Below are 25,559 nucleotides of genomic sequence, written 5' to 3' on the forward strand. Positions count from 1 at the left end.
TCTGATGTCACAAGAGTTTAAAGTGACTGCATAGGTAAGCGCTTTTTTTTTATCTATTTGAAGTAATATCCATTTAAACATGTATATCTGAACCTGGTTTGTCTTTAGCAGGGTCATGGGGACTTAAAGTAATAAAAATATCAATATAATTACCTAAATGTGAATTTAGCCTTGGGATGAATAAAGTATCTATTTATCTAGATAAAAGTAGAATTTGAAAATGATAAGCTATTAATAATTTATTGCCACTTAAATTTCCTCCATGACACAGATTGTTTCTTGTTGTTAAGATGTACTTTGAATTGGTCACTATGATCCTTTGCACAGATCCCTAGTTCAAAATTATTAAGGCAAACAAAACATCATTGAAACATATAAAGTGCATTTTGTATTCAGATAGATAGAGAATCATAATCCTGCATAATTCTTATCAAGTTTCACTTTTGGTAATCTTTGTTACTTCATCCAAAATAAAAGTATCTATGCATTAACTAATGAATTGGAGTTCTACCTAGGTGTTACTTAAACTGAGTAACTACACAATATATAATTTGGGTATACTTGTACTCCGAAAAAAGATCTGTGACTGAAAGTGGGCTCTTGGTTTTTACAAAATAAGAAAATTTGTATTGAGAAGCCACACTGCAGTAGTAACACTCTCTTCCTATCTATTTGGTTAAAAAAGTTTGCTTAGTCTTACTGCAGCACTTTCAAATAAAGACTGACATCAGCGCAACAAGCCACAGCTATAGTAGGCAGCAGCAAATGTAGCAGAAAATATTGTAATGACAGCTCAAAGAAACACATGGTACATGTATGAAAGGTATATAACAATATTACAAAACCTCCGTTACTAGTTTCAGGTCAAATACCTCACACTAATTTTATAAAATGAGTATTATATAGTGTCTTCAACTTCTATCATCAGTCTGCTGCAACATAAATTTAGTTTTAAAGTGGTGTTTGAAAGTTTGTGAACGCTTTAGAATTTTCTATAGTTCTGCATAAATATGACCTAAAACATCATCAGATTTTCACTCAAGTCCTAAAAGTACATAAAGAGAAACCAGTTAAACAAATGAGACAAAAATATTATACTTGGTCATTTTTTTATTAAGGATAATGATCGAATATTAAATGTTTGTGAATGGCAACAGTATGTGAACCTTTGCTTTCAGTATCTGGTGTGACCCCCCCTTTGCAGCAATAACTGCAACTAAATGTTTCCAGTAACTTTTGATCATTCCTGCACACCAGCTTGGAGGAATTTTAGCCCATTCCTCCGTACAGAACAGCTTCAGCTCTGGGATGTTGGTGGGTTTCCTCACATTAACTGCTCACTTCAGGTCCTTCCACAATATTTCAGTTGGATTAAGGTCAGGACTTTGACTTGGCCATTCCAAAACATTAACTTCATTCTTCTTTAACCATTCTTTGGTAGAACGACTTGTGTGCTTAGGGTCGTTGTCTTGCTGCATGACCCACCTTCTCTTGAGATTCAGTTCATGGACAGATGTCCTGACATTTTCCTTTCGAATTCTCTGATATAATTCAGAATTCATTGTTCCATCAATGAAGACAAGCCGTCCTGGTCCAGATGCAGCAAAACACTTCCAAACCATGATACTACCACCACCATATTTCACAGATGGGATAAGATTCTTATGCTGGAATGCAGTGTTTTCCTTTCTCCAAACATAACGCTTTTCATTTAAACCAAAAAGTTCTATTTTGGTCTCATCCATCCACAAAACATTCTTCCAATAGCCTTCTGGTTTATCCACGTGATCTTTAGCAAACTGCAGACGAGCAGCAATTTTTTTTGGAGAGCAGTGGCTTCCTTCTTGCAACCCTGCCATGCACACCATTGTTGTTCAGTGTTCTTCTGATGGTGGGCTCATGAACATGAACATTAGCCAATGTGAGAGAGGCCTTCAGTTGCTTAGACCTCGCCGACTATTACACACACTCTTGGAGTGATCTTTGTTGGTCAACCACTCCTGGGGAGGATAACAATGGTCTTGAATTTCCTCCATTTGTACACAATCTGTATGACTGTGGATTGGTGGAGTCCAGACTCTTTAGAAATGGTTTTGTAACCTTTTCCAGCCTGATGAGCATCAACAACTCTTTTTCTGAGGTCCTCAGAAATCTCCTTTGTTTGTGCCATGATACACTTTCACAAACATGTGTTGTGAAGAGCAGACTTTGATAGATCCCTGTTCTTTAAATAACACAGGGTGCCCACTCACACCTGATTGTCATCCCATTGATTGAAAACACCTGACTCGAATTTCACCTTCAAACTAACTGCTAATCCTAGAGGTTCACATACTTTTGCCACTCACAAATATGTAATCGATCATTTTCCTCAATAAATAAATTACCAAGTATAATATTTTTTCTCATTTGTTTAACTGGTTTCTCTTTATCTAATTTTAGGACTTGAGTGAAAAGCTTTCATTGCCCTTTTATGCAGTTGACTTTTATTATTGTCACATGCCCTTTGGCATGAGCTGTGCTCCAGCATCGAAAAATAATTTTATAAAATATAATTTACGTAGCATCTAACCAAGTGATGATTGCCTAAAAGCAAATCCCTTCATTATACAATATATGGTCTGTATACAGTGGTGTGAAAAACTATTTGCCCCCTTCCTGATTTCTTATTCTTTTGCATGTTTGTCACACAAAATGTTTCTGATCATCAAACACATTTAACCATTAGTCAAATATAACACAAGTAAACACAAAATGCAGTTTTTAAATGATGGTTTTTATTATTTAGGGAGAAAAAAAAATCCAAAACCTACATGGCCCTGTGTGAAAAAGTAATTGCCCCCTGAACCTAATAACTGGTTGGGCCACCCTTAGCAGCAATAACTGCAATCAAGCGTTTGCGATAACTTGCAATGAGTCTTTACAGCTCTGGAGGAATTTTGGCCCACTCATCTTTGCAGAATTGTTGTAATTCAGCTTTATTTGAGGCTTTTCTAGCATGAAGCGCCTTTTTAAGGTCATGCCATAGCATCTCAATTGGATTCAGGTCAGGACTTTGACTAGGCCACTCCAAAGTCTTCATTTTGTTTTTCTTCAGCCATTCAGAGGTGGATTTGCTGGTGTGTTTTAGGTCATTGTCCTGTTGCAGCACCCAAGATCACTTCAGCTTGAGTTGACGAACAGATGGCCGGACATTCTCCTTCAGGAGTTTTTGGTAGACAGTAGAATTCACGGTTCCATCTATCACAGCAAGCCTTCCAGGTCCTGAAGCAGTAAAACAACCCCAGACCATCACACTACCACCACCATATTTTACTGTTGGTATGATGTTCTTTTCTGAAATGCTGTGTTCCTTTTACGCCAGATGTAATGGGACATTTGCCTTCCAAAAAGTTCAACTTTTGTCTCATCAGTCCACAAGGTATTTTCCCAAAAGTCTTGGCAATCATTGAGATGTTTCTTAGCAAAATTGAGACGAGCCCTAATGTTCTTTTGCTTAACAGTGGTTTGCGTCTTGGAAATCTGCCATGCAGGCCGTTTTTGCCCAGTCTCTTTCTTATGGTGGAGTCGTGAACACTGACTTTAATTGAGACAAGTGAGGCCTGCAGCTCTTTAGACGTTGTCCTGGGGTCTTTTGTGACCTCTCGGATGAGTCATCTCTGCGCTCTTGGGGTAATTTTGGTCGGCCGGCCACTCCTGGGAAGGTTCACCACTGTTCCATGTTTTTGCCATTTGTGGATAATGGCTCTCACTGTGGTTCACTGGAGTCCCAAAGCTTTAGAAATGGCTTTATAACCTTTACCAGACTGATAGATCTCAATTACTTCTGTTCTCATTTGTTCCTGAATTTCTTTGGATCTTGGCATGATGTCTAGCTTTTGAGGTGCTTTTGGTCTACTTCTCTGTGTCAGGCAGCTCCAATTTAAGTGATTTCTTGATTGAAACAGGTGTGGCAGTAATCAGGCCTGGGGGTGGCTACAGAAATTGAACTCAGGTGTGATACACCACAGTTAGGTTATTTTTAACAAGGGGCAATTACTTTTCACACAGGGCCATGTAGGTTTGGATTTCTTTTCTCACTAAATAATAAAAACCATCATTTAAAAACTGCATTTTGTGTTTACTTGTGTTATATTTGACTAATGGTTAAATGTGTTTGATGATCAGAAACATTTTGTGTGACAAACATGCAAAAGAATAAGAAATCAGGAAGGGGGCAAATAGTTGTTCACACCACTGTATATCAGCTAACGGAGAGGAAAATTAAGAGTTCTGATAAAGGCTTACTATAAAGAGAGAAATGTAAATGTGACTTTTACTTTCTTCAGTTATAAATTAGCTATAGAATTCTCTCTTAGGTGGAGGCACAATGATTAGCACTACTCCTTCCTAAATCTATTGAACGGGGATTAAATCCTGCACCCAGCTGATGTCTGTATGGAATCTATTTATTCTTCCTGGGCCTGCATTCCTCTGGATACTCTGAAGTTTGTGCACTTCCTTCCAACTCTGACCCCGGATGAGGCAGAGTGGCTGTTTTTCAATCCAAACCCTGGAATACTTCCGGTGTTACAGGTTTGCCACCTGGAAGCACTTCTGGGTCCAATGAAACCCCTCTGTAACAGGTAGACACTGCTCCATGCAGCTCTCCTTAGTGGTACCCGAGAACCCAAATAGGTCTGCCCAGCAAAACTACAGCTCCCATATAAGCCTTGTTGGTGTCCAAACAAGTCGGTGTACTGGGCAACACATAGCAGGCTTTGTTTAAATGTTTTTGTTGTCAGTAACTTTTATTGGGAACAATGCCTTTTATGTCAGTTTAGTTTTACAGCCTTACCACTATGGCCTCTGATATACCCCAGAAGTACACATATCCATAAAATGGCAGATTGTCCTTTTATTGTTTTGTATTTTGTTAAGCCGTCAGACTCAATCAGATTGGCAATCACAATCATAAAGATGCAGTGGAGACAAAAATTAAAACATTTTTACAAAATGCAGTGCACCTCTTCTATGGTGTGAGTGAGAGGCATAAATAGAACTGACATTACTGTCATGTAGGTACATCACTCAACTATGGAAACAAAAAACACAGGTAAACAAAGTAGCATGAATGGGTCTTAAAAGAGCAATATTCCTTGTTTGTTTGTTTTTATTTTGATACACTTCCTCTACCCTAAATTTTTTTAAATCCCCAAAATGTCTTTTTAGTGAGTTCTGCATTTTGCAATCAAAAATTCTCAGAGAAATACATTTTACCAGAGGTTTTGCAAAACTGAATTGAATTTTCCCTGTTTCACTCATCACTTGCAGGAAATAAGACTGATGTTAATCAATACTTATTTTAATACAAAGCATTTTACTACTAATTCTCTCCATCTTACCTTAGTATCTACTGCTGTAAATTCTGTGTGGAATTTTCATGTTCTCCATTTGTCTGTGTGGACTTTCCTACCAAATCTCTAAATTGGATAGGCACAGAACTCTTTTCTGCCCTGCACAAAGCACTGCTGGGATAGGCTCTGTCCCCCAGGACCCTTGCTTGGATTAAGTGAGTCTGAGAATATTATGTTAATTTCTTTACTTTTCAGTAAAGATTTATGGTACATGGCACTAAACGAAAGAACTTCTGGAGAGAAAAACTAGAAATACATCTAAATAGATAGTGGGTGGCATATAGGTTAGAATGGTAGGGTTAGCAGAGTCAAATATTTTCCACAAACCATTTTGGGATATAAACATTTGTAGTCTGCTGTTAGAGGTAATGCAGTATTTGTTTGCCTGTCTGGCATTGTTGTTACTCAGACAACTCCATTTATTCACATATGATAATTTTGTTTTAAGCACACTGCTTGTGGAAAACACATAAATAAATAAGTCACATATTGAATACAAACAGAAAGACATAATTGCCTTTTTCACATAACCCTTTCTTTTACCATTTTCACATGCAAGTTTTTGTCTGCTCCTTTCAACAGAATAGCCATTTTTTCATATTCATATTAAAATATTACATTGTTTCCAGTACAGGGATTCAAACAGTTTTCTCTCACTTTCAATTCTGAGTCTTGGCAAAATACAATGACAGAAGAGCATATCTCAGAATCTCAGGACCTGTTGACCTGCTTGGTGTGTCTGGATACACTTAAAGACCCAGTTACTACTCCATGTGGACACAATTATTGCATGGATTGTATTACAGGCTGCTGGGATCAGACTGAAGAATACAGCTGCCCCCAATGCAGAGAAACCTTTACCCCTAGACCAATTCTGTGCAGGAACACAGTGCTTTCCGAAGTTGTACAGAAATTAAAGTTCAGGATACCTTCACCAGTGCCTCAGAACTATGTTGGGCCAGGAGATGTAGGATGTGATGTTTGTATTGGAAGAAAATTTAGAGCTGTGAAGTCTTGTCTAACATGCCTGGTTTCTTTCTGTGAGACCCATATCCAACCACACTATGAAGGAGCTGCTTGGAAGACTCATAAACTGGTGGGTCCAACTGGAAATCTGTTGCAGAAACTGTGTCCCAAGCATCAGAGAGGTCTGGAGGTGTTCTGCAAAACAGATCAGACATGCATCTGCTTGCTGTGTGTCGCAACTGGACATCGGAGTCATGAAACTGTGGAGCTTGAGGTTGAAAGAGCTGAAAAACAGGTGAGAAGGGGGATTACTAATCCTAATGGTTTAACTTCATTTACAGTGTGGGAGAGCAAAGGAAGTTGGACATATTAAATATCTTCAAATTCAAAGTAAGCTTTGAGTTTGCATGGCAGAAAATGGATAAAGAAGACATTCAGTGCAAGTTATAATCATTGTTGTGTTCTCAGCTTGTGACTAATTGAAACTGAAGGTAATTATCTGCCATATATATTTTCCTATTATCAAGGCAGGAAGTAATAACAGCAAAGGATCAATCAATTTATCAGTTTGTTTTTGGATGGTACATGAATTCCAATTAATTACATAGTCTTCTGGTACACATAACTTGAACTTGTGTGGGGGCAGAGCTTCTGCATCGACCTAAACATTAAATTATAGGTCTTATAAGCTACCTTTCATATTTACATTTTGTAATGAAGTGGAGATAAAAGCTTTAAAACACAGTGTTACAATTATGGCTGGATGTCTAAATAATAACAAATATCGTTCATTAAGAGAGGTATTTTCCTAAGGACTGGTTTTTAATCCCAGCCTGGCTAATGTCTGTGTGAGTTTTCCTTCTATATCTCAACATCATTCAGGTAAAGCTGACCTGTAGCTCTAAATTGTCTTTCTTCAGGACTGGCAACTTAACCAGTCAGGCTAGTAATGGCTTCAGGCCAGTGCAAGCCTGGATGTGCAATAAGCTGCTCAGAAAATGGTTGAATGAAATAATTGTATTAGTGAAGGATTGGACAGTGCACCCAACATAGTAAATGTTTTATGCAGATTGTGGAAAGCAGTCTAAGAGGGATCATAATGCATTTTATTATGCATTAGTTTAGTTTAGTTTTTATGTCTGTTGTCTTTGAACTGCTGATTGCTTTTTTAACCTCAAAAATACCCTTTGAAACATTTTTGTTTATGTGAGAGATGAATTTGTGACCTTGAATATTTGGTAAATATATACGTAGCTAAAAGACAGAGCCCTTTGTCTGACCATGTCTAAGCCTCCTCTGTATTCAACCAGGGAAAGCTGAAAGAGATATTGGATGAGATCCGCGGGAGAATCCAGGAAACACAGAAGAATCTGGAGGAGGCAAAACAGAATGTCAGACTGGTCAAGGTGAGTTGGAAATCACTCAATAGAAACGTTGTCATAAAATGTCCCAAAGATCAGATAGTCTTCTTTTCTAGGAACCTAAAATTCAAAGATGTACAGTATTTGATTGCAGCTAATTAAATAAATGACATTCATGCAAATGGATATAGGGCATCATGGAAATCTTTCTTGATGGTAGCTGGCTCTTGGCAGTGAATATTTTAAACAACTTCCATCCATTATTCAACCTGCTATATCCTAACTACAGGGTCATGGGGGTCTGCTGGAGCCAGTCCCAGCCAACACAGGGTGCAAGGCAGGAAACAAATCCTGGGCAGGGCGCCAGCCCACCACAGGGCGCACACACACACTAGGGACAATTTAGAATCGCCAATGCACCTAAACTGCATGTCTTTGGACTGTGGGAGGAAACCCAAGTACCCGGAGGAAACCCCATAGACACGGGGAGAAAATGCAAACTCCACGCAGGGAGGACCCAGGAAGTGAACCCAGGTCTCTTTACTGCAAGGCAGCAGCACTATCCACTGCGCCATCATGCTTACATTTTTTTATATATTGGTTGACAGTGATTATTGAGGGTATCTTTGTGTTTTCACTTTGCTCTAAACTATTGTCCATTTTGTTTTACCTATTGTTTCTCCCTGTTCATTTATTTTGTTTATATTCTGATGCTCACAGCATCTTCCAACCATTGCACCATTTGCCATATGTTATTGTAATTAAATCTTTGGGATTTGGTATTTGTTTTAATGCAAGAGACATACTTAGTTGCTGGTAAAAATGTAGACAAAAAGAAATATTACAGTTTTAGTGAAAAAAGAAGAGGTGAGACACTGCGTATTAGTTAAAAGAAAAGAGTGATCAAGAATTTTGCAGAAAAGAGAGCAAGAGTATAAATATAGAATTCAGCAGAAAATGGAAATTAAGACTTTTTTGGGAAAACAACAAATATCCTGTGTGTTTGGTGGGTAACAAATTCAGTACCTAAAAATGTATTCACCTTACTTGGAAATTTTTATATATTATTGTTATGCAATATAGAAACACAGTGGATTTCACTTTTTTTTACACTGATCAACAGAAGAATGTCAAAATGAAAACAGATGACTGGAAAGTGGAGGCTAAACTCAGCCAAATGTCTGCAGTATTTTTACAGAAGACTCATTTAATAAATAAATAAAGATCAGTTTTGGCAGAAGAGAAACTGGGTTGGTCAAATCTTTCATTGTAATAATTATAAGAAAACCAGAGGTGATGGAATTTCATTTAGAGCCATTGACATAGTATCTGATACTGAAGGGTGATATATTGTGTTGTTGGGGAATCCATATGAATGTGAATTAATTTTTACTAATATATTGTACTAGCAAAATACCCGCACTTCGCAGCGGAGAACTAGTGTGTTAAAGAAGTTATGAAAAAGAAAAGGAAACATTTTAAAAATAACGTAACATGATTGTCAATGTAATTGTTTTGTCAGTGTTATGAGTGTTGCTGTCATATATATATATATATATATATTGTGAACTTGAACCCGGACACAGACAGGCGGACATCGTATTTCACCCAACACACGTTTATTTACAGTTATATACAGTGCACACAAACCCCAGTGCCTCCAGCACCGATCCCCTAATGTCCAGCCATCGCAGTTCCAATGCCTCTCTCTCCTGGCCGCCTCCAGTCCTCTCTCCAGCTCCGTCTCTCTTCCACCCGACTTCCGCCAATGACTGGAGGGAAGCGGCCCCTTAAATAGGAACCCGGATGGGCTCCAGCTGCTTCCCGGCACTCCTCAGAAGATACGCCCCAGTGTGGCAGAAATGCCAGCTGCGCACCCGGAAGCCCTCTGGGTTCCCCTGTCTTCTTCCCCCCAGCACTTCCTGGTGTGGCGGAAGTGCTGGGCTCCAGACTTCTACAGGCACCGGGGCACCGCCTGGCGGTGGCCACGGGTCCCTACAGGGCTGGGCTTCCAAGCCCTTTACCTGAGGACCCCAACATAACCAGGGCGGACACCCCCTTGTGGTCTGGAGGAGGCACAAGCCCTCCTCCGTTCCTCCTGGGCGTCCCGGCCGGGGCTGCCACTATATATATATATATATATATATATATATATATATATATATATATATATATATATATATATATATATATATATATATATATACATATACACATCCACATATATACCTATATACACATATCAACATATATATATACACATACATATACACACATACATACACACACACATATACATATATACATATACACATACATACATACACATAAATATACATATGTATACATACCTACATATATATACAAATCTAAATATATTTACACATATACAGGTATATATACATATCAACATATATACACATACATACATACATACATATATATATATATATATATATATATATATATATATATATATATATATATATTTACATATATATATACCGTATATAGCAAAATCCCCGTGCTTTGCAGCGATGAACTACAGCTTTTAAATTTTTATTAAGAAGAAAAGAAACCTTTTTAAACTGAGGGAAAATATACCAATAACTATTTGTTAAGGATCTCTTTGTATACCACGTTGTCAGTTCAGCACTCCAGTTGTAATATGACCAAGCTGCGCAAGCTCACTCTTGAGAATGCAACGTATAGTTGTCCAGGAGAAAAGCAATCTTGCCTCAAATCAATATTAACCTTTTGTAGGGTCTGTCCCTGAGACTTATTAATCGTCATCGTGAAGCAGAGCCTTACTGGAAATTGAAGGCATTTGAATTGAAATGGGAGATCAGAGGGTATAATGGGGATGCGAGGAATACATTCAGAGTGTGGAGAAACTCTAGAGACAGCGTGTGTATTAACTTGTGGATTTTTCTGTGAGTATTTGGTGGCAGCGTGACGAAGTTGCTTCCGCAAGACCGTGTTAGCTGTGGAGCTCAGCTTGGAGCATATTGTTTTCCTACCTTGTCAATTGTGTAATGTGTTTTTTGAACAGGTTTGATTCATGGAAGTGATCACTCGTAATGCGTTCAGTCAGTTCACATGAGCTGCTCTCTTGTGTGATGTTGTGATGTCCACGGCTTTATTTAATGTTAGCTAAGTCCCGGCACCTAAAAGTTTCTTGCTACAGCAATTTTAACTCCGTTTGTCGTAGGCATGACAAACGACAGCAGGAGCGTGTCTATAAATGTAATTGAAACTTACGGTTTACACCGTGGTTTGTTTCCGCAGTAGCTGCACTTATGAATATGCTTGTATGCATTTTTTCTCCAGCGCTCTTTAGAACTCTTCCTTGTTTTCTATGTACTGCGTTCACAGTCAGTTCACGTGATTACGTGGGAGGCGTGATGATGCGACACACAACTCCGTCTCCCACGGCCATTGAGCTGCAGTCTATTACAGTATATGGATAAAAATAGATTCCGGTTATGACCATTACGCGTATAATTTCGACCTGATCTTCTCAGAAGACAATTTGATGTCCCGCGAGAGACAATTTAACATCACGCGATACAAGGCAGTGAGACAATATTTAAAGCAAGTTTAGGGACATCTAACCTACCAGTTGCTGGAATGCATTTGGCAGACACACTTCATGTGCACCCAGCTCTTAAAACAATGACAAGCGAGTGTGTGTTTACCCCCTTTCACAACACGAATGGCAGAGGCGTGAAGTGGCAAAAGGACAGCTGCTGTACAGTCTTTTAAACGATCGACAGGCAGAGCAACAAGCAGAACACCCAGCTTGCCAGCAGCAGCAGCAGCAACAAGCCGGAAGATGATCCAACTGCTTCTCCTTAGCGTGTGTTCAGGCCCCCCCAACCCCTTCACAATGCGAAAAGCAGAGACACGAAGTGGCAAAAAGACAGCTGCTGTACAGGTTTTTAAATGATCGACGCGCAGCGCGACAAAGTGAACACGCAGCTTGCAAGCAGCAGCAGCAAAAAGACAGCAGCTGAACGAACGGCATCTCCATAGCATGTGTTCAGCTCCCCCTTCACAACACAAGCAGCGTTATATGTCCTGCGAGAAAGATTTAACCACGACCAGGGCCAGAAATAAAGGACAAGTATTGTTTTTACAAAATTTTTAAGTAAAAGTGAAAATAATACATATGTAACAACTTCCATAAAAATAACAATCTCTTTAAATTGTATATCTGGTAAACCAAACCCGGGGGTGAGCGAGCAAAGCGAGCAGTGGGTGGATCCCCCTAGTACACTAAATATTAGTGACAGAGAAATTTGTGCTGAAGGAATTTAAAATAGGCTGCAGTATAAACACTGTAATGCAGACTTAATAATAGCTAATGCTTTTTGTTTATTTAAAGTCCAGGCTGTGATAAATCCTCAGCCACTTTAACCATAACATCTAAAACTGTGATGGTGTTTAGTTTATTATGAAGCACAATCTATATGATACATGGAGATTTCTATATCAAAATTCAAGAAAATAGCCTTTCTCTTTCAGTATTTCATAGTTACGTTAAGAATTATTATTTTTTTAAATTTATAATAACTTGCTACCTTCTATGAAATCTTGCAGATACAAAGCTATTGTCACCTCCAGCCCTGCACTTCTTACTGTGGAATTCAAACCATTATATCCTATAAAGTCACCTTATAAATGGTGATGTAATCCATCGCTAGCTGATGAGGACTTTATAAAATTGAGTTTGACACAAATTGTTATATTTTGATGAACAAATGCTTTCAGAGAGATTCTGCAGGCATATTCTGGGAAATGGTAAAGGCTGTTTTAAGATGACAAATTATCTTGTATGATTCACATTAGAATAAATTACAGACTAGAAAGGTGTCTGATTTGAATACCAAGATTTGCTGAACTATTCAGAAATATGCTAGTTTGCCACATTGGGCACTCTATAGAAAAAGGTTAGCTGTACAATTGGAATTTAAACTTTTGTTTATATATATATATATATATATATATATATAAAACAGAACTTTTAAGCCACATCACTATCTTGAATATGGAGAAAAAAAACCAAAACATATTCAACGCAACAAATACAAAAGGGGAACTTTGGACTGAGACAGAGATATAAACTGTAACAGGAAATAAAATTAGGGAGCACATTTAAGAAATAATCTAACCCCTGATATTCCTCATGGTATAAAGAAGGAGAGGCTTAACCCAAAATGCCACAAACTCACGGCATTTGAAAAGTTGAAGGTCCAGAGCAGTATCTAGCTTTCTACTCTATTAGTGCCATTATTGTTAGCACCAAAATCATAAAGCCAAGCTTCAATTCCTGTCTTTCCAAAGAAAATTAAAGACTTGGTACATTGTGAATTGTATAGACCCATTTCAGTTCTGAATAAAGATGTTGCTAGAAGAACAGATAAAGTGCCTCCATCTGTGATATCAATAAAGACAGACACTTTGTATCCAATAATTGGTTTCATCCCTCTATTATAAAAAAAAAAATCCTGGAGAGAAACACTAGGGCATCGAGATGTGATCTTCACGTGAAGATCATAGAAGACACTCAAAAGAAACCATGAGATGAAAGAGATTGGCCACGGAGCGTCTCACGGGGACCTTAAACATGAGACTTTGTGCCAAGAGATTGACCCAGGACCGTCTTGCGATGACGTGGAACATGACATTCTTGCAAGACATGCCCTAATTACAATCAATATCAAATAAGCCCAGAAGCAGCAAAACATTCAGTCATGTAAAGGAGGCTTTGAGCACATACAGATCCACGGCTCTCAGCGCATATAAAGCATATAAGGACAGTATTTTATAAATGAAACGTAGACGACTAAGTGAAGAAGAAAGCAGCACGGAGAAATGAGACTCAAAAACGTTGGAGAGAAAAAAAAGAAAAAGAAGAATCTAGGTGCAAATTCAGAAAATAAGGAAAGTAATTATCAGCCCAGAACAAGTGGAATTGAAAAAAAAGCATGTCCAATCTTATTTAGAATTAAAAGACAGAGAGTAAAAGACAAAGTAGAACTTTATAAACACTTTCATAAATGTTGGCACTATACACATGCATAGGAAAATTAGAAAGTATAAAAAATAGAAAGTAAGATCGCAGTAGCGCAAACAAATGGAAATTATTACTCAAAAAAGGGAAAATAATCACCACGGACCAGGGGCCTCATGTATAACGCCATGCGTAGAACTCACACTATAACATGGTGTAAGCACAAAAGCCGAAATGTGCTTACGCACAGAGAAATCCAAATGCAGGAATCTGTGCGTACTCCAACTTTCACGTTCTTCCCGATCAGTGTGAAAAGTAACGCTCGTGCACGCGCTTTATGTAACGCCCCAACTCCTCCCAGAATTACGCCTCTTTGAATATGCAAATGAATATAAATAGCCCTTAAGCTCAGCCTTCTGTGAAAAGACAATGGGAAAAGCACGGGGGAAAATATAAGAATTTCAGCGAATACCAAGTGGAGGCAAAGGAAAAACATACTATTTGTTCAAATAAACCGTGGTATAATCAACAAAAGGAAGTTGATCGAGTGACATAGCGTGTTGGAGAAACTTGAAAGCTCACGTTCACAAAATCGCACAGTGCCTGAAATAAAAAAGAAGTCACATATCAAAGTCGCCATGAAAAGGCGAGTTGTAGCCCGCTGTCTGAGTGTCATATGAAAGCTTATTAGGGTACAGAGAAAAAAAGGCACACAGTGGGGAAAAAGGAGGAAATGTCAACTTCAATCTCGACATTTTCACTTTAATCACGTAATTTATTTTGTCATTAAAGTAGAACATCATAAACCTCATCTTAAAATCGTTTAATTAACCAGTTTCTCAAATCACATCGTAATTAAAGTAGCACGTTAAATTCTTTGTTTTGTATTCGATCTTCTATGTGCTCTATGTGTGTGATTCACTACTTGCTTCTTAAAACGGCTCTCTTCCTCCAGCTGGACACAGAATCCATTACATTCGTGATATTGCAGCTCTCTGAATAACTAAAATACTGAGATGTATACGTGATATTATTTTTATGATGATAGGAGTTAAAGCACGTTATTAAACATGAGTTTCACTTATTAAACATGAGTTTCACGGCGCAGTGATTGTGTGCGACCTTCGATGAAATAATTTATTGCAGCAGTACTCAGGGGCGGCTCTAGGCTTGTGGTGGCACTGGGCAGAGGAAGAATCGGTGGTTCCTTCGCCCACCAATGTCAGTAAGGTAGCTTATGCACAGTGGATGGCCACGTCCGTTGCAGACACTGCATAGCCGCCTCGTGCTCATGACACAAGCATTTAACTTTTGCCGAAATTTGTCGCTGCGTTTTTAGCTGTGTTGTTATTTTCTCTTTCTGTTTTATATTCAGTATATATTGGCGTAGCCGTCACTGCAGTCCTTGCTTTTCTTTCCCCGAATACCCAATCACCACACAATCAGCTCTGTAATAGACGTTAAGCCATCTGTAAGCTTAGAGCGCCGATTCTTCAAAACGTTTAAGGAACATTGAAATATCTTCGTAGTACATGTTTAATTATTCTATCCTTCACGACACTCCCAGTGAAAAAATATAGATTATTTAAATAAAGTTAAAGTTTTATCTGTATAATATAATAAACATATTTTGCTGCATTTCATCTTAAAAATGATATCGTCTTCATATGTATATATGCGCTTTATAAAGTGGCGCAGGTTGTGTAATATTATAACTTTAGTGCAAGTTTACAGTGGGGTGATTGTACTTATATGTACAGATAGTTCTACAAGGAGCAATTGATTGAGTGCGTTTATAGTTCTTGGGATGAAACTGTTTCTGAACCGCGAGGTCTGTACAGGAAAGGCTTTGAAACGTTTTGCCGTGGCTGAAACAGCGTGTTCTTGAAGCTGTATACCGATAATTCTCTTTCCGATCAGCTGCTGCTGTGATTCACACTCAGATACAGTGATATAAATACTCCGAGTGGTGCAGTGAGAGTAATATGGAAAAAGATGATCCGCTGTGGCAACTCCTAACGGAAGCAGCTGAAAGAAGAAAAAAAAGAAGAAGAAGGTGCAATGAGAGTAACAACGCTAAAGCAGTTATGGTATTTGGAATACTATGGCTATTCCCTGGACCATTATATTGTTACAAGTTAATTACAATCAGATGCGTTACACTAATAAACAATATGCGGTTAGTTTCAGTATATTTATAAATCCACGTCAGGAAAATTAAGGTGTAACCACACAGGAACAGCATTGCTTTGACACTGGGTGCCGCCAGTCTGCAAAACCGAGCGGAGAACTTGCGTACGACAAGGAATGAGATACCGTGGAAAAGTGCGTGGCTTTACGCCAAGTGTAGGTTTTATACATCGCGATTTGAACGTTGAAAAGTTCTTACGCAACATTTCTGTGTGTACGCATCATTTATACATGAGGCCCCAGGTGTCGTTGAAAAAAAAGCAGGACAAAGCGAGGTCAGAAATAAAAGACAGAGTAGAAAACAAAGTAAAATATCATAAAGAGGTTAAAAAGCAAGGGAGCCAAACACATGCAGAACAGGTTAGAGATAATGGAAAGTGGAATTCAAAAGACTCAAAAAAAATGTAGGCGCGAAACACATGCAGAGTAAGATACAGAATATGAAAGCAGAAAAAAACGACAGTGTCAAAACAAAGAAAGTAAACTTCGCATTAGCGCAAACAAAAAGAAATTATTACTCTGAGAAATAACGAAAAGGCGAATAAAGATCAAATATATGGATATAGGTGATATGTCAGAAGTATGTAAATATTGTAAGGCTTTGAAGTTTAAGTTAGAGAATTTCAAAAATGGAGTTTACCTCACATGCATTTATTGGTTACTTTGCAAAAAAATTAATTAACTGCTGATGATGTAAATAGTTTTGCCTGTGCTGAAATTCCAAACAGAGAAACCTATCCTGAATTATGGTACAAAGTCTCACTGACCTCATTTAAAAGATTCAGCATATTGGGACTCGAAAGATTCCAAATATTGTTTTTACAGAAGTTCTGAAATAAAAGTGAAACTAATGAAATAGCAACAATTCAAAGAAAAAAAAACTCTTAAAAGTGTGTATCTGGAAAACCAAACATGGGGGTTGGTGAGCGAAGTGAGCAGGAGGTGAAGCCCCCTAGTTTTAATATAAAATATTCACCTACAAAATCTGAATCTCCAGATGTCTTACCATATTTTAATGCAGAAAACGCTTTTCATAGAGTTGAATTTGGTTATCTTTTTATTATTCAAATTTGGTTTTAGCCCTGGTATATCTGAATGGATTAAATTACTTTAAGATAGCCAGAAGCCTTAGGTTATAAAATAACATGAACTTGGATTACTTCATATGGAAACGTGGAATCAGTCAAGGCTGTTCATTATCACCAGTGCTTTATGCGATTGTTATTGAACCACTAGCTATTCATCTGCAGAAGCGATCAATTGCAATGTCCCAAGGGAATTTTTATGCTAATGATACAATTATTTATATTTTAAATGCATATTTTTCTATGTTATTAGTATTAAATCTACTAGGAGAATCTGATAAGATCATTGGATTTAAAATTAATCTAAATGAAGGCTAAATTTTTAAGATTATTTTTTTGGCATGTATGTCTAGGCCGTATAACTTTTGGATGTATCAAAACAGTGTAGATATCTAAAGATAATTATTATGGGAAGACATAAAGATTTCTTTGATTTAAATCCTGATAGTTCAATAGAAAACATTAGATATGATATTAATAAATGGTCCTCCCTTCATTTTACATTAGCTGGAGGGTAAGTAATGAAGATCCTTCCATATCTTTCAGATCATTCCTTGCATATCAACAAACCCTTCTGTAAGAAGTTGTGTTACATTTTAACATGATTTATATGGAACTGCACACAGTTGCATATGAAATGGGTTCCTCTACAGAGATCTAAGGCATAAGGTGACATGACACTACCTTAATTTCAGTTGTATTAGTCGGCTTAAAATATTAATACAATAAAATATAGTAAATTTGCAGAGGTCTCTGAATCTTCATTTGCTTTCTAAATCTTCATTTGTATGGTTAGCATTTTCAAAGGAAATTCTGTTTTGTACTGTTTTTATGTGCTTTGTGCTCCAGTCAACACTAATTATCATCAGTTTACCAATATCTCAGTTGTCCACTATTTAGAGTTTAGGATGCATTTTAACACACAGAAGCTCCTACTTGTTGTCCCTGTACATGACAATCATCTACTTCAACCTTCCTTGAAATATGCTGTGTACAATCTATGGAAGACACTAAGGATTGTGACATTTAGAGATCTCTATATTGATAATGCTTGCCACTTTTGATAACATTTGCATCTTTTCAACTATTAAGCTCCAAATCTTCCAGTAACATATATTTTTTTCGATACTGTATAAAAGCTGGAAACTTTCTTAAAAGCAACCTGCTCATCTTCCACTTGCATCTGTCCTTAAGGTGACACTTAGTTAATGTGGAAAAAATTCCAATATTTCCAGAGAATATCAAAAAGTTGAAAGATTTTAAAACATGCTGATCTTAGGAAACAGTGAGAAAGTAATCTCTCAATTAAAATTTCAGATAAGGAATGGTATTCAGTCTTGTAAAAAATACAATCTAGTTCAATATGTGTCAACCATATCCTAAAATTGTTAAACACATGCAACTTTCATTAAAATTGTCTAAAATGTAGTGTACTGTTCCTAATAAAAGGTCCAACCTGTAAGCAGTTTAATCAATTGCTAATATATCTAGGTTAAATGTTTTGGTAATGTTTTCCACTCACACTATTTTGGACAAAAATATTTACATATCTCTTAGATAGCCTTGCTGTTAACACCTCAGCAGCAATATCTGGATTAATATCAGATAGTACAGTGCTATGAAAAATCAGTTTTACTGTTATATACTACTTACACAAAGACTGAAGAATCCCCATCCTTTCAAATCTCAGTGGAAAAGTAATATTCAATATTATTTCAAATTAGAAAACTCTAATGGTCATTTCAAGGATTTGATCAGAATGTTTTAACTTGGGTAGATCTCACTAATGCAATTCTGAAGTAAACTTGCTGCACTCAACATTTTTATTTTACTTGTTGCCATATCTTATACAAAGAACTACTTTAAATGGTGCTATTTAATTTTAAAAGTCTCTTGCCCAGGTTGGGGCTTGAGCGCAGAGTATATCATTGTAGTTGTTATGCTATTTTAAATTTGTTTGATTGAACTACATTCTTTTTCTCAAGATAAAACACTTAATTAAAAAAATGAATGCTTAATAAAACCTGCTGTATAACAACTACAAATAAAATATTTCAGTATTTACAAAGGATAATCCAATTCTGATTTTGCCACACTCCTGTTTATGAGTTTAGCTTCTCCTGTAATAGTTGATGTCTATTAATTTTCTGAAATTCTGAAATTTTATTGCATGATTAAGGTTAGGTTAATTTGAAGAAACTGGTAAGGATTTGAGGTAGAATCAATATATTTATTGTGAACAGAAAGGATAGTTTATACAGTAGAAAGGTTTCCTATGGCAAAGTTTCTAAATTTCATATACTAAAGGAAATGTTTTTGAAAAAAGATGGTATTCATTCAAAAAAAGTAAACATATTATAAAAATATAGATCTCTAAAGGTCCTAATACCAAAAATATATTGCACTTTAGGAATGGAGGAAATATGATTGTATTTGGATGATGAAATTAGTAGTAACATCTCAGCCTCAAATGTCTCTCTTGCACTGGTACCATATTCTAAGTGAGTGTTAGTTCACTATGCTTCTGCTAAGTTGGTTGTAATTAATGATGAACAGTGAAAATAATTAAGGAGGAATGATAGTAGTATTTCCTTTCCATTTTCTAACAAAACTGCTACAGGTTAATTACTTCCGATTCCTTCTATATTTTCTTGATACAGTATGTCTATTCACAGTCCATTTGCAGAACTGAGTTAAAAGATAATGCCATCTCCCCACTCTTAAAATTTCAGAAGAATTTATTCATTAGTGGTCTCTTTGTTGTTAAAAATGAACAAAGTCACAATTATGTCAATTTTTTAAGTATGATTAATTAATGTATAATGGAATACAATGAAAAAGTCATTAATATTGTGGGAATATCCATTTTGTTATGTTATTATTACTGTTCTGAGGAGACATGCAAACAAAAAGTGTATAAAGTAATGTGTACACTATGTGCTATACACATGATCTTTCTGTAGAAAAATGTCTCATTGTTTTGATTCAAACCACTATTTGATTGAGAAAAACTAGCTCAAATAAACAGAACAGTCACTCTCCTGATTCACATACTTCTTCAGTTATGGGAGACAACAGCTGCAGAGGAATTTTTATGCCTGGCATTGCATGAGAAGCTATAGCTGAAACTGCATTATTTTTATTTTGAAAAAACTGTGTAAAGAGAAAGCTGTGACTCCAGAACTCTCTCATTGGGAAGTCCGGTTCTTAATCTACTTCAGAACAGTGGCCTATTACCATAAGCCATTGTTTGAGGTTTAATAAAAAACAACTAATCTGAAATACAGTAGCAGAAATGTACCTGCTTTGTTGCCTTTCTAAAGTGAAAATTGTTTGACAAGAAGTTAATTGAAAATCTTTCAAGATCACATCTGAAGCAGTTCTGTTACATTTGTAAACTAATCTGAAAATCACACTCCATATCTCTTGTTCTTTGATTAGATCTCTGCTGAGAGGGAAGTGCAAGAAGTTGAGAAGAGCCTTGCAGACTTGATCCACTCTATTGAAGAGACCCGCAGAAGATTGACTGGACTGATCAGAGACCAGGAGAAGAGTGAAGTGAAAAAGGCTGAAGGGCTCGTGGAGCAATTGCACAAGCAAATGGAAGAGCTGAAAAGGAAAGATGAAGAACTTTCTGAGCTTTCCAAGGCAGAAGATCACATCCACTTCCTGCAGGTAGTGTTATCACTTGAGAAAGACTGGGCTGTTTAACTATTTATGTTTTAGGCCAGATGTGCACTCAAAAGTCATCCTTCTACTTCTCTCCTGATGTAGACTTTTCCATCTTTCTGTATTCCCCCTGGAGACGGAAACTCCTTAATTATTGATGTTAGCACAGACTTCTCATCTGAGGATCTGAGGAAGAAGTTGACTTGCTTGAAAGTGTGGCTAGAAGAGATCAGTCAAAAAGAATTTGATAAAATCAGCCACACAGGTGGTGTGACCACTTACTGTATGTTCTGCAAATACAAAGGAACAAAGATACATTGTGAGGTCCTTGGTAGATTTGTACACTATTTAGGATTATTCTGACAAGTGACATATTTATTTCTATTGTTAGGTGATGCACCACTCCCTATTCAGAAAGCACCAGAGCCAAGCAGTAGAGATGACTTTTTACACTGTGAGTATGTGTTTATTTTTATTAACATCATGCGGCATTCTCTCATTTAAAAAAACAAGTGGACCTTTTCTATCCCAATAGCATTAATTCAGAGTAATAATCAAATGGGAATATCCTCTCATCCAGACATCACAACCAGTAGTTCTGCATACATTTAAATGTCCCGTGACTACAATAAATCTGTGTGAGAAGAGACCAAATTTCTATAATAGGTTTGTCCAATTTTGTCTAGTCTTCATCTTAAAGAGAATTACCTTGTATGATGTCCGCTCTACTGTGGTCAATCTATAGCAGTTAGTAGTATATGGCAGGGGGTATCTGTCAAACTGTCAATCAAATTTGATTGATGACCTTTTCTCTGATTGGTGGGTGTGAATGCTGGCCACGCCCCTTTTCACTGATGGGTGGATTTGAAGGGAGGCCCCGCCCCTCCATCTGATTGGTAGATTTTAAGGATGGCCTCACCCCCTCATGGCTGATTGGTCAATGACAATCTGCCCCCACCCAGACTCCCGCCCATCCACCTGTTTGCCCAAGGTAAGTGTCTAGAGCATTTTGATGGATGTCTGCCCCCCTCCTTAATCCCACCCCCAACCCCAACCACCTGCTTTCCCAAGGTAACTGTCAAGAGCAGATTTGATGGATGTCTGCACCCCTCCTTAATCTCATCCCCACACCCACCTGCATGGCCACCTGTTTTGTGGGCTAGCTCCCCACTTCCCGGACACTGCTCCTGAGGACATGCCCAGACATGTTCCAGCCAGCCCCCTTGACATGTCCAGACATGAACGGTATGCCTTTGCCTTGGCCCTCTGGTAAGGCAGCACCTGTTGGTACACACACAGCAGTATGCAGCAGTTCCCTTTTAAATCACATCTGAGACGTATAAAAAATCTGTCCTCTGCTGTATAATTATAATTGTAATTTGTATAAAATTAAAATAAACTAAAATAAAAAAAATAAAATAAGCCCTTTTCTATCCAATACAACCCATTTTAAATGTATGTATCTTCAGCTGGCCCTAAGGAACCACACTGCAGAAGCAATGTGCTTAGCTTTATTTTTTTTGGTTAGAATTTTACTCAGGCACACACAGAGCACGCTTGAATAACCTTGCTTTCACCCGTCCAATGCCTTGAATGCTCAGGCATTCTGGTGATAGAGAAAAATAGAGGAGGTTGGGGAGTGTTGGTTCCGGAAGGGGACGATTCACACTTTAGCTGTGGGAAATAATCCACAAAATGTTCACACATAAGGGTTTTAACCTAAGGTCAGATCATACAGTGTTTTGTGTCTTAAAGACAGGATAGACAGAAGACAGAAGAACTGGACTTTTTTTGTACAGCGATTTTAGATATTAACCTTTGACTGGACAGAGGAACTTATATATCTGACCGTTTAAATTGACTGGCAAATGATACATATTTGTTATTATAAATCAACATTCAAATTTCAAAAAATATCCTGTTTTCATCTATAAAATAACCCAGCAGATGGCCCAAATTCTCACATCCTGGCTCGCTGCTCAGAACGGAAGATGAATTTCTCCCAAAATGGTTCATCTTCATGATCTTCTTAGAACAATGTTTTCTAATTTTAATGACTAGAACTAAATAAAATATGACTATTGTTAATACAGACTATTATCTAGAGAGTCCAGACACCCTGGACCCCGGTAAGGCCTATTCATGATTATTATAAGCATTAAACGAGCATGTTTTAAAACGGATGGCCGAATCCTTATATTTTTTTTTTCTCAGGATTTTATATTCAAATCGACTCGGAAAACGGTAAAGCCCTTTTTAAAAATGATATTTGTTTAAAACATTTATGGCTTAATTAACCGCATGAAATCCTGACATGCGTGCGTGATCTTGGGGAGCATGCGTGTGATTAGGAGCGCTCGTGTGTGTGTACAAGTTGCAGCATTTAATTTCTAGTTATCTACATGCATGATGATTAATGTACAAATTCATATGACTGTTGCAGTGGTGAAATGGAGGCAAAGCTGACATATTGGTTGAATTGGTAAATTCAGAGCAGAGCTTTTAAAAGTGAGTAGTCTGGATTTTTGCACCATATGTTTATGTTACTACTTACTACTGTCACAGAAACATTTTCAAAACTTACTGCTGAAACTTACAAATGTGTAGGGTATAACAGTTAAAAACCTAAAGAGAATAATGAGTGGAGTGTACACAAAATGTTCTGATCCACCAAAAATAAGGTTTACTGAATAATGCAAAAGATGGAAAAAGGAGGTACAGATTTAAAAAAAGAAAGTGAAATCCTGATCCTCAATAGACTCTGACTAGTACAATGTTAATATATTGGATACTCTGTGCCTGATGAAGTAGCTTAAAACATACCCCATTAACACACGTTCTCAACCCTCTGCTGAAGAACCCTCGTTGCGACATTAAAAAACTCAGCGATAAACAATTGCAGGTAAAATGAAAAAAAAAAACCCTTTTAAATCAGAAAGGGGGGTTTCTTGGAGCCCTATTAAGCACGGCCATTCCTTTCATTACTACTTTAATAGGTTCGAGAGTATAAATATGAATACATGTGCAAGATGTACCTAGTACCTGAAAAACAAAAGGCATCCTTGCGGCAGAAAGCTCAGGCTTCCAGCGACCTTTTAAACGCTAAGTGAATTGGATAAACAAATGAAATTCTTACTTGAACGCGGTGGCTTGAGCGCCGAAGCAAAAGTCAAGGGGACTGGCTGGAACATGTCTGAACATGTCCTTGGGAGAAGGGTCCGGGAAGAGGGGAGCCAGCCCACAAAACAGGTGGCCAAACAGGTGGGTGTGGGGGTGGGGGTGAGATTAAGGAGGGGGGCAGACGTCCATCAAAATGCTCTTGACACTTACCTCAGGCAAACAGGTGGATGGGCGGGAGTCTGGACAAGGACAGATTGTCATTGACCAATCCACCACCAGGGGGTGTGGCCACCATTCAAATCCACCAATCAGGTGGAGGGGTGGGGCCTCTATTTACACCCACCAATCAGAGAAAGGGGCTTAATGTCATCATTCAAATTTGATTGACAGTTTGACAGATGCACCCTGCCATATACTACTGCAGTTAACATTTGTATCAGATTTCTCATATGGAAAGATGCAGACAGTATAAATCTGCTGATTTTAAAATAAATCTACTGCCTAGACTGACTGATTAAATATAGTATCCATATATCACTGAATATCAGCAGCCATTTTGTAACTCTTTGTCAAATCCTCAAGTTTTATGTTGTATGCAAATTGTTATACCAGTTTTAAATAATTTTACATAAAATCATTCCTGTAAATTTACAAAAATAATGATAGCAATTCATTTTCTTTGGACTAATCAACTCCTTAAAAATCCTTTGCCATTTTTCTTCTAGCCAGTTATGGAAATGACTTTTCAAATGCATGATTATTCCAAATGCTCAGTCAATTTCATGATACTAAGTTGAATGTGTCTTAGTATCCAAATAAATAATAAACACATTTAGTTCCATGCATTTGTTTTCTGAAAGAATTCAATCAAGCAGGTATGTTAACAACAATCTTTTCTAAAGCAATAGTGGTGCATTTACTTATTTGCCTGATGCCTTTATCCAAGGCAACTTACATCATTTATGACACAACTGGTTACATTTCTTTTGGTTTTCCAGATGGAGCACATGCAGGTCAAGTGACTTGACCCTGGTCACAAAATGTATTTGAACCCACAACCTCAGGGTTTAAAGGCCAAAATCTTAACCATTACAACACACTGCCTGTGGTAGATGTCTGTTTTATGCATTCTGGTCTCATATATATAATGAAATTCTATGATATGAAAAGCTTTAACAGGGAATTGAATAAAGAACATAGGAAAATGTTTAAATAAACTAAATCATAACATTAAGTGTTTCAGAGTCAGAATTCTTTACTTCTGGAGATGGAAAACCTACAGACCACAAACCATCCAGGTTCAGAAAACTGAGGGTTGATACAAAATTTTGTAAACTCCTACACTATATGATTGTTTAAATAATGGTTAACAGTCTAAAGTTATTACATTTCAAAATAATGTGTCCCCACTTAACTCTTTACTTCTTCCTCCTGCAAATCCTCAATGTCTGTCTTGAAGCCTGTCTAATAAGTTTTAAAAATATCCAACTTCAAGTAATCCTAATCAGTGTCCTAAGTTATTAAAATGTGGGCATGTCTACCAATGTTTTAGTAACCACCATTCTAATATCTCAAACTGTAAAACACCTCTATTCCTTGAATGAGAATTTACCTTTGTTTCAAAATATTTATTGACCGATGGTGAATTAGGATAATGTGAAATGTTTCCTTCTCTCTAAATAGACTCATGTCGACTAACTTTGGACCCGAACAGTGCACACACACATCTCAGTCTGTGTGAGGGAAATAGGAAGGT

General features: G+C 37.3%; 1 protein-coding gene across 1 annotated transcript; it reads left to right on the forward strand.

The window, feature by feature from the left end:
* On the forward strand, nucleotides 1-25,559 carry LOC120539832 (E3 ubiquitin/ISG15 ligase TRIM25-like). The gene is made up of 6 exons (XM_039770208.1): nucleotides 1-34; nucleotides 6,026-6,657; nucleotides 7,673-7,768; nucleotides 20,456-20,689; nucleotides 21,075-21,137; nucleotides 25,487-25,559. The coding sequence occupies exons 2-6, from the start codon at nucleotides 6,082-6,084 to the stop codon at nucleotides 25,499-25,501; spliced, it is 984 nt and encodes a 327-aa protein (XP_039626142.1). The 5' UTR covers nucleotides 1-34; nucleotides 6,026-6,081; the 3' UTR covers nucleotides 25,502-25,559.

This window comes from Polypterus senegalus, chromosome 11, assembly GCF_016835505.1.
Source record: "Polypterus senegalus isolate Bchr_013 chromosome 11, ASM1683550v1, whole genome shotgun sequence".
In the NCBI taxonomy this organism is placed as follows: domain Eukaryota; kingdom Metazoa; phylum Chordata; class Cladistia; order Polypteriformes; family Polypteridae; genus Polypterus; species Polypterus senegalus.

Excerpts from the sequence above, each read along its gene's own strand:
- LOC120539832 (XM_039770208.1), top strand. The coding sequence starts at position 6,082 with ATGACAGAAGAGCATATCTCAGAATCTCAGGACCTGTTGACCTGCTTG. Across the intron at positions 6,658-7,672 it reads TTGAAAGAGCTGAAAAACAG|GGAAAGCTGAAAGAGATATT; the intron begins GTGAGAAGGGGG and ends GTATTCAACCAG. Across the intron at positions 7,769-20,455 it reads AGAATGTCAGACTGGTCAAG|ATCTCTGCTGAGAGGGAAGT; the intron begins GTGAGTTGGAAA and ends TTCTTTGATTAG.